Source organism: Octopus bimaculoides, chromosome 19, assembly GCF_001194135.2.
Source record: "Octopus bimaculoides isolate UCB-OBI-ISO-001 chromosome 19, ASM119413v2, whole genome shotgun sequence".
NCBI classification, from domain to species: Eukaryota; Metazoa; Mollusca; class Cephalopoda; order Octopoda; family Octopodidae; genus Octopus; species Octopus bimaculoides.
Genome location: NC_068999.1, coordinates 26,534,991 through 26,544,550, shown reverse-complemented (window position 1 = coordinate 26,544,550; position 9,560 = coordinate 26,534,991). Strand labels below are relative to the sequence as shown.

Sequence of the window (9,560 nt, the reverse complement as noted above, 5' to 3'; positions counted from 1 at the left end):
AGTGCTGGTAAACCCATCCAACTCCTGCAAGCATAACAGAAGACATTATATGACAGTGACATGTTAGTGGTAGTAGAAAGATCTGTTGTCTAGTTATCTCTTTTTGTATTTCAATAATTTAATAGAAGTCACAATTTAAAATTATAGTTGGTACTTTATCTTTTACTTGTTTCAGTTATTAGATTGTGACCGTGCTGGGGCACCACCTTGGAGAATTGTAGAAATGTTTTGCATTTTGCTTCACAATTATGAAATTTCTCATTTTATTGTAATATTGTTTTAATATCAGTCATTTGAATATATGGTAACTTTTGTAGTCAACAAAATGTCCCACTAGTTAAGTACCAATTTAAAAATTTAGAATGTTCAGTTTAAGTTCTGTATAAAAAATTTTCTGTTCTAGAGGGGGATTTTTTGTAACTTGATTATAACACTTTCCTAAAAACTTTCATATGCAATGCTTAATCAATAACTTACTGACTTGATACTGGCCAGCTTCAGGAAAGGTTAATTGGTTTTTGAGAATAAATCTTGTGTTGTTTACAATATCATGCAATTGTTTTCTATTTTTTAACCCAAAATTAAAACTCTAATTTTTAAAGCATCTTAAAATTGTATAATCAGTTTAATTCAAATGTTTTACAATACAATGTTTATGGGTCTACTTTTTGCCAGAGAAAGGTGTTACCTTTTATCTTCAAATACACACCCTGTGAGACACATCTAAACATTTGGAGTGTCAACTCAGTTGCCAATCCTACACACAACAACACACTAAAAACATTAGCTTTTAGTGAGTAATGGAGTAGTTTTGGTGTTTGAATGTAACTATGTAAGAATGTAACTTGAGTAAAGTGTTACCAATTTTAGTGTGTTACCAAATAAATACACGACGTGGAAATTCAATAAAAGAGTTGCATCTGTGAAGCATTGAGGAAAAACAACAAATAAATCAGAACAAACATAATTTATTTGGGTTGCAATGAGAGTAGGCAATTGTATGTTGGAGTCAAGGAAGGCCAATGGACTTAATATTTATACAAATGGGTAGAAGCATACCACGATAAAGGTAGTAAGAAGGTTAAACAGGCAAGTTCCATCAATAGAGAATAATTGGATTTGACAAGCAAGCTTAATGTTATCCTGAAGTTTACTGTGTTAAGTTGGTGAAGTGACATAGCTGTTCATGTTGAAGTATGCCATCAGGGGTAGTGTCCTTCCAAAGTCCCACTGAAAATAGCTGCACACTTGTTGGAGTCTTCTGCTAACTGCCAGTTAACTATTGAAAAAAGGTATGAAATACTGCTGGGTAGAAGCTGCTGTTTGTATTAAACCACAGCCAGCTTTAATTGACTGAAGTTGTCATAGCACTACTGTGCCAATACCCGACAACCAAATAGAACTGCCTTGACTCACTACATAACCCCTCTTCAGACTGCATGTTGATATATTAATACAGCAAGAAAAGCAAAATTGTCAAACAATGGCAAAAGGAAATTACATTGCATACATGAAGAGCCACCAAATGTTCAAACACTGGAAAAAGAAAACATGAATGCATCAAGAAAAACAAAACAAGCATGCAAATAGACATTTCAGGAAAGTGAAAAACAACACTCAGGATTGTGGGAAGTATTTGTGTTGATGAATGTGATGCAAGGCTGAGAAAAATTGTGCATATCAGGAGAGATAATCCAGGGAATGTTTACAGAACAGGATCTATTCAGGTGAGTTTGAATAGCAGTGTCGCTTTGCGTGCACAGTGTGCAGTCATTATGACTGAGGCAGTGTGAGTGCGGAATTTGCTAGTCATTGCGTGACTGAGGCAGTGTGAGTGCGGAATTTGCTAGTCATTGCGTGACTGAGGCAGTGTGCTTGAGGTTGTATAAATAAGTGTGAGTAAGTGGCAGCTGCGGCAAGTGAGTGCATGTATTCTCAATCAATATCAGTGAAAATTTTCTTGCAGGATTGCATTCAGTATGAAATGCCTTGAGAGATGAGCAAAAGCACAAGTGTGGTGTGCTGGCATGTTGCGAGAGACAGGTAACTCTATTAAGTACATGACCAACCTGAGGTCTAATAGAAGCAAGTTGTGTTTTACAAGGGCTCAGAGAACATGGGATAGCAACTGGTGAAAGCATAACATATTGTGCAGGCATGCAAACGTGTGTATGAACATTGAAAAATGAAACAATGTAAAGCAAGAATGACAAACGTGGCTCGAAAGTGTCTTAGTCCTGAAAAGCGAAAAAATAACTGAAATGTAAAGAAAAGTTGCAGTCTATACACAAGAGTTCAAAGGAGGCACGATGCCTGAAATCATTAATAGAATGGCTGAAAAACAGTAGAAATACAGCAGCGATTGCTGTGTCTGATGCAATACCACAAACCATAGCTTTGCATCAGAGACACAGGGAGAAAGGAGGAATGCTGTAAGGTGAGTACATCTCAGCCACGAAAAATAAAACAGTTAATCAGGTGCAAACAAGCCAGAATCATCTTCAGGAAGCAGAGCTGGTGAAACTCAGTGAGTTAAGGTGAAAGTCCAGGGCAGTGAAGGATGGAACATTGAAAAAATTAAGCCAAGAAAATGGTGCGGCCATCAAAAAGAAGTTGGAGGCAGGTCCTCAATAGTTGCAGTGTTTGTAAAAATCAAAGGCTATCGTCTTCAATGTTGTGTCCAAAGGCAGGAAGCAGGAAAAATTAAATCTAAGTGGGGTGAGGCATGCACATCTGACTCTGGCCCAAGGCTACACATGAAGATGGGTAGCCATCTTGGAAACAGTTAAATGTACACACATAGTTCAAATGAAGCAGAATGCAGGAAATGTAGTTTTAAAGTGTTTGTTTCATGAGCATAATTATATTAATTTTTTTTAGTGGGGGAATATCTCCCATTTCCCAAAGAAATATTCCAACATCACATCAGTCACCAATGTAATGGAGTAGTTTTGGTGCTCAAATGTAACTTGAGTAAAGTGCTACTAATTTTAGTGTGTTACCAAATAAATACACAACGTGGAAAGTCAATAAAAGAGTTGCATCTGTGAAGCATTGAGGAAAAACAACAAATAAATCAGAACAAACATAATTTATTTGGGTTGCAATGAGAGTAGGCAATTGTATGTAGGAGTCAAGGAAGGCCAATGGACTTAATATTTATACAAATGGGTAGAAGCATACCACGATAAAGGTAGTAAGAAGGTTAAACAGGCAAGTTCCATCAATAGAGAATAATTGGATTTGACAAGCAAGCTTAATGTTATCCTGAAGTTTATTGTGTTAAGTTGGTGAAGTGACATAGCTGTTCATGTTGAAGTATGCCATCAGGGGTAGTGTCCTTCCAAAGTCCCACTGAAAATAGCTGCACACTTGTCAAAGTTTCCTGCTAACTGCTAGCTAAATATTGAAAAAACGGTGCGAAATACTGCTGGGCGGAAGCTGCTGTTTGTATTAATCTGCAGCCAGCTTTAATTGGCTGAAGTTGCCATAGTACTAATAGTGCTCATACATGACAACCAAATAGAACTGCCTTGACTCACTACAAGTGTATTGTTGATGGGTATAGTTAATTATACTTGAAACCAGAAGGATGAAAGATAGTTAACTTTGGCAGAACTTGAACTGTGAATATAAAGGGTCATGACTAAACACCACATATCATTTTATTTGATACTCTAATAATTCTACCAAGCCACTAAATAATAAAAATGTAAATCGACATATATGTTACCATACATATCACCCTTTCTGTACTGCCAATCATCACTTCCTCTGCCTCGAGTCACTTCCCATTGATAACAATAATTCATACTATTGACCCTCATTCACCAAACTACCTTCACCTCCTACACTTTCTTGTAATCTTTACCCACCTGACCTGATCCTTCTGTCACCATGCACTCTTCTATTCATCATCTTGGACTTGAGGATATACTCTGGTTCCTCAACACCTTCTTTATCTCTCTCTAGCATCAATACACCAACATATAACACAGAGTAGCTATGAATCTCCTATTTAGCCTATCCCACAGCCCTTATTAATATTCTCTGACTTGCCCTCACAAACCACTGACACTGCTCTTTCTCTGAGCTTCCCCATTAGTATCTTTTCACAAGAAACCTGCTCCTCCCAGCATACTTTAACTTCTTAACACCTGGCTAGTCTCCACCCTCTCTCTCTAATTTTCTTTCTCAGGTCATGGAGGTGTTTCTTAGTTTTGCACATTAATTGTAACTTATGCTGGTGCCATGAAAAAGCACCCAGTACACTCTGTAAAGTAACAGGTTGGTAATAGGAAGGGCTGGATGCCAAGTGAACACCATAAATTGTTGGAGCAAAACATGGTCTTCTTTCTCATTAGATTCTGTCAAACCATCCGGCTTATGCTTGAATACACAGCAGGCATAAAATGATGGTATTAATGATGTTAGAGTGAAGTCAGGAGCACTATTCTGCAATAAGCTATTCACAAAAATACTAAAAGTTAGTCTCACTTTTAGACTATCAATTTCATCATTTAGTTAAGTGTTCATATATTTAGTCAACTCATGGCCCTTAATTTTCTGTCATCTAATTCGTTATTCATATGACATTATTTAGAACTTTAAAAAGATAAAAGCTTACTCTTTGTTACTGCATGATGACCATTGGAACAGGTTCTATTATGAGAGACTACATGACCATATGTAGTGTAAGCATAATCTGTATATTTTTCTATATTTTTCTCTTAGAATCTTAGCTGTGCCACTGACTTTCCGATGTCTAAGTAAATCAAATCCTGAACAACAGCAATTGATTGGTCATCCCCACATTTTATACCTTCCTAACAACATTAGTGGTGGCACTTTGTATAATTGTGTTAACCAAATTGTCCATACAGCCCTGCAATACACAATCGCTTTTACCATGGAAGAGGTTTGTACTACTTCTGTTTGTAGATTCTTACATTTATTCTTATATTTTATTTTAACATTCATTAATATTTTTTTCTCTTTCTCTTGTTTTATCTTCAAGGGTCTACAGTGTTCTCGGTGTCCATCAGTAAACCAATGTGTTGGTTGTGTTGTCCAGCGCACTGGTCAAGTTACTCTCCAGCCTGGTGATCATCTTACCATTACTTTTGTTACTGTTCCTGCTGAACAGGGTCAGCTCTTGGAGCAGTGTGTAATTGATCATGAATCTATGGAAAACCTACGTCCAAATACTCCAATGTCTCTTCATGATTGTTTCACAGCATTTATGCAAAGGTATCTGTATATTAATACTAGTGTGAATTTATGATTTACATGTATAGATTTAAATTTTATTATGTTATATATTTTATTATATTTAGATCATATATTTATTATCAATTCTGCTTACTGAATATTCATTAAATATTTATTAAATTGAATCATCATCATTATCATTTAAACGTCTGCTTTCTGTGCTGGCATGCATTATTCATTAAATACAAAGTAACATATATCTGATATATAAGATTGCTTGTTAAGAATTTGTTAATCCAGGAGGACCCTTTATAAAAATACTGAAATCATTCTGAAATTAATTAGCAACACATTGTTACTTATTAATATTCTGTTGGGTCTCTAGAGTACGTTTAACATAAAGATGTAAAAATAAGTCAATTCATTATTGTTTTCTTAGACTCACTGTATCTAGAGCCTGTAACAATTGTTAAATAAAGATATGAAGACCAATATTATTAGACACGAAAGTGTTTCTTACATAAGCATGATCATTAACATTTTTAAAAGAAGAAGCAGAGCATAAATTTGACATTTTCTCATTTTATGAGCAATGTAGTCAAGTTCTGACTAAGAACCACTCTGATATTTTTCAAGATCTTACCATCATATCACAGTGCGTACCTATCATGAAAATAACAAACAGTTTTTCTATCAGTTCCAATATTTCTTATTCTTCAGTGAAACACTAGATGAGCACAATCCTTGGTATTGTCCAAACTGCTCCAAGAACTGCCGTGCTAAGAAAACAATGACTGTCTGGCGATATCCTGATAATCTTATTATATATCTAAAACGGTAAAATTAAAATGCAATCTACTTTGATATTTTGAATGTTGGAGTGTGTAATATAAGCTCATAAGTCTGTTACCTGGTGGCACGTATAGAGCATATGTTATGAATGTAATGTAATATATATTAAATATGAAATACAATAATTATGTTTTAACAAGTTTATTCAATATTTATCAAATTGATAATTATTGCCTCAAATATTTTCTCATTTGACTTATGACCATATATATGTTCAATGAGTTATTTTTCAGTGCCAACTGAAATTAAGTGTAAAGCAAACTTTGAGGTTATGTGTTGTCAATGAAGATTTCTTTTCATCTATCAAAGGACAAATTTTATGTTTAATAAATGCAATACTGTTTTACTGAACATGTGGGCAATCAGCTGTAATTGAAAAGAAAAGAATTAAATATGCACCAGAGGACATGCAAAGTTAATTTAAAAGAATTGAGTCGAGAAGATTATTTCAAAAGCATTTGATGTAATTTTTTCAACAAATAAAATAACTACATTGCTATGGGCATGTAGCATGTCTGAATTATAGAAGGTTGTTAAAGAGTACCAGTTAATGGATGGTATCCATAATAAATATAAACCAAGAAAACTGGCGAAAGAATAGTTCATTCAGATATAACATTAGGCTTTTATTACAAAGATGATGCTATAGATACATGCACTCATGTCGTCATTGTTATTGAATGTTATTTAAGATTGCTACCATGCATAAACTAAATCTCCTAGAGCAAATTGTCCTAACTTTATAGTGATATTTCAATTTGAGATTTAAGTAAACTCTTTGTTACTTTTTAGCTATTATGTTTATAGTATCAGTCTGTTCTTTCTTAGGTTTGTATTTCATGAACTTACAAGTACCAAAATTGACAATTTAGTGACATTCCCTCTTGAAGACTTAGACCTTAGTCAGTTCACTTCTGGTCCTCACACCAAGAACTTGCTTTATGACCTACACAGTTTTGTGTGCCATTTTGGAGGTAAGCTAATAAATTCTCAATTCTTAGGCATAATATTTGCTTTCAGTTTCACTTAATATATACATGTTCATCAAATTTTTATTTTTATCTTCTGTAGGGTCTAATTCTGGTCACTACACCTGTTACAGTAAACACCCTATTGAAAACAACTGGTACTACTATAATGATGAGAATGTGAGCCAGCACATGCCGAGAGATGACCATTTGAGTAGCGCTTATGTTTTGTTCTATGTACGACAAGGTAAGTAGTTTCTTATTTATTTTGGGAAGGACAGACAGTGGGCATAGTTTTTTTTTCAAGTGGCAGATGGATAGAGATAGGGGAAAAGAGAGAAATGTAGTGAATGGTGAAAGTGGAGGACGTAGGTGTGGAGATAATAGGTTGCTACAAAGATAATGTGAAGTTGAGAAAGAGAGTGCAAGGGAGATGCACAGAGCCACGGATGAATTCAGAGGTACATAAGCTGAGTGAAATAGTTCCATAGTCAGAAAAGTGAAGGACAGGTCGGTATTAGGAAGATGATTTGTTAGGAGGGGTTCATATACATATGTACACATCTATGTATGTATGTGCCAGTGGAGAGCATCCTCAAATGCAGTCAGTGTTCAAGACTGCCACTCTCATGTGGGCTTGTACTGCCACAGCAGTCACTGCACCATCATCAACAACCGACACAAAACTCCCCAGGTGCAGATCAATGGTCTTTCAAGAACAACGGATGCCTGTTGTGTATGGTGTGTGTATAGGTGAAGACACATGGCTAAGTGGTTAGGGTATTCGGCTCAAGATTGTAAGGTCATAAGTTTGATACTTGGTGGCACATTGTCTCCTTGAGCAAGACACTTTATTTTAGCTGGCAAAAATGAGTTGTACCTGTATTTCAAAGTCCCAGCCTTATCACATTCTGTGTCATGTTGGATCTTCCCAGAGAGCCATATTAACAGTACACATGTCTATGGATCTGTGGAGTACTCTGCCTCTTACGTGTTAATTTCATGAGCAGGCTGTTCTATTGATTGAATTTCATAATTCTCTCTATTGATTCTACTCATGCTTACAGATTTTGAGCAGAGATAGTCCCTAATTCTCCATGAAATTAACTCTAATGATAACTTTCCTGAACTAGATTTTGATCATTTAAGTAAAAGTAATTTTGACTCTGATAATACAGTTAAATTAGCACCCAATTTTGATATCATATAACTCTGCTTGTCGCTCTGTTACTTAACACATCCACGTGATTGGTTGGGAACTGGGGGTGGGAGGGGTAGTGGTGAGTGAAATGTAATTTTTTATTTTTGTAATAAATTTTTTACCTCTGTTAATTAACCTATTTGTAACACTTTTACATGATTAGTTGAAGGGAAAGGCAAAGAGCAAAAGAAAAAGGAGAGAGAAAGAGGGAGAGTGTTGTGTATTAAGTCTATAAAATTGTGCATAAAGTATATAAAGTGCATTAAGTAATCATTGTATTCCAATTTCCTTCACTTTTCAGTGATTAGCAGATGAGTAAATATCTTTTGACTCAGACACAACACAGGCTACACTTTCAGGTTCTTTGGATAAAGTTTTCAGAAATAACCCAATAAGCTTACCATTAATTCTGTAAAATATTTACGGGTCCCACTAGTTAATTATAAAACTAATAATAATCCTGCCTTAACACCCAATTCTGAGAGAGGGATTAGTAATAATTCTTTTTAAGCATGAGTATCAAATAGAAATGAATAAATACCTGTGTAATTGTAAAAACAAAATTATCTGTCCTTTAGAAAATCAGTGTTTAAGGAGAAATATAGTGTATCAATGTGAGATAATAATAGAGGTACATAGGTTCGTCTGCTACAATTTAAGTATAGAAGGAAAGGTAATTCTACAAATCTTAGTAAATGCATTTGGTATTTAAAAGATAGGAACATTTAAAATGGTCCATTATTAGTTATGCATCGTTGTACAATATTGGCAATTCTACATTTTGTATTTTTGTTGTCTAATACTCTGAATTTCTCAAAATTCTAGCAAATATTTGAATCTACTTGTCATACATAAGGAATTACTTTGGATGTGTATTCTATTTGCATTTATTGGTGTCTGATTTTTTTGATATAGTTAACCCAATTCATTTAAAACTAAGTGCTTTATTGATATCTGCCTGGATCGATTTCCAGTTCATCATCATCATCATTATTTAACGTCCGCCTTCCATGCTAGCATGGGTTGGACGATTTGACTGAGGACTGGCGAACCAGAAGGCTGCACTAGGCTCCAATCTGATCTGGCAAAGTTTCTACAGCTGGATGCCCTTCCTAACACCAACCACTCCAAGAGTGTAGTGGGTGCTTTTACGTGCCACTGGCACGAGGGCCAGTCACGCAGTACTGACAAGGGCAATGCTCAAAATAGTGTTTTTTACGTGCCACCTGCACAGGAGCCAGTCCAGCGGCACTGGCAACAACCTTGCTCAAATATTTTTTCAAGTGCCAGTAAGGCGACGCAGGTAACGATCACACTCAAATGGTGCT

The 9,560-nt window shown here is 35.4% G+C and overlaps 1 protein-coding gene across 1 annotated transcript in view; it reads left to right on the top strand.

The window, feature by feature from the left end:
- The window catches only part of LOC106877571 (uncharacterized), a 62,164-nt gene that overhangs the window by 50,380 nt on the left and 2,224 nt on the right, over positions 1 to 9,560 (top strand). The window contains exons 13-17 of the mRNA XM_014926508.2: positions 4,735 to 4,918; positions 5,018 to 5,250; positions 5,932 to 6,048; positions 6,892 to 7,037; positions 7,135 to 7,278. Coding sequence (XP_014781994.1) covers positions 4,735 to 4,918; positions 5,018 to 5,250; positions 5,932 to 6,048; positions 6,892 to 7,037; positions 7,135 to 7,278 — 824 coding nt within the window. The remainder of the gene's footprint in view (positions 1 to 4,734; positions 4,919 to 5,017; positions 5,251 to 5,931; positions 6,049 to 6,891; positions 7,038 to 7,134; positions 7,279 to 9,560) is intronic.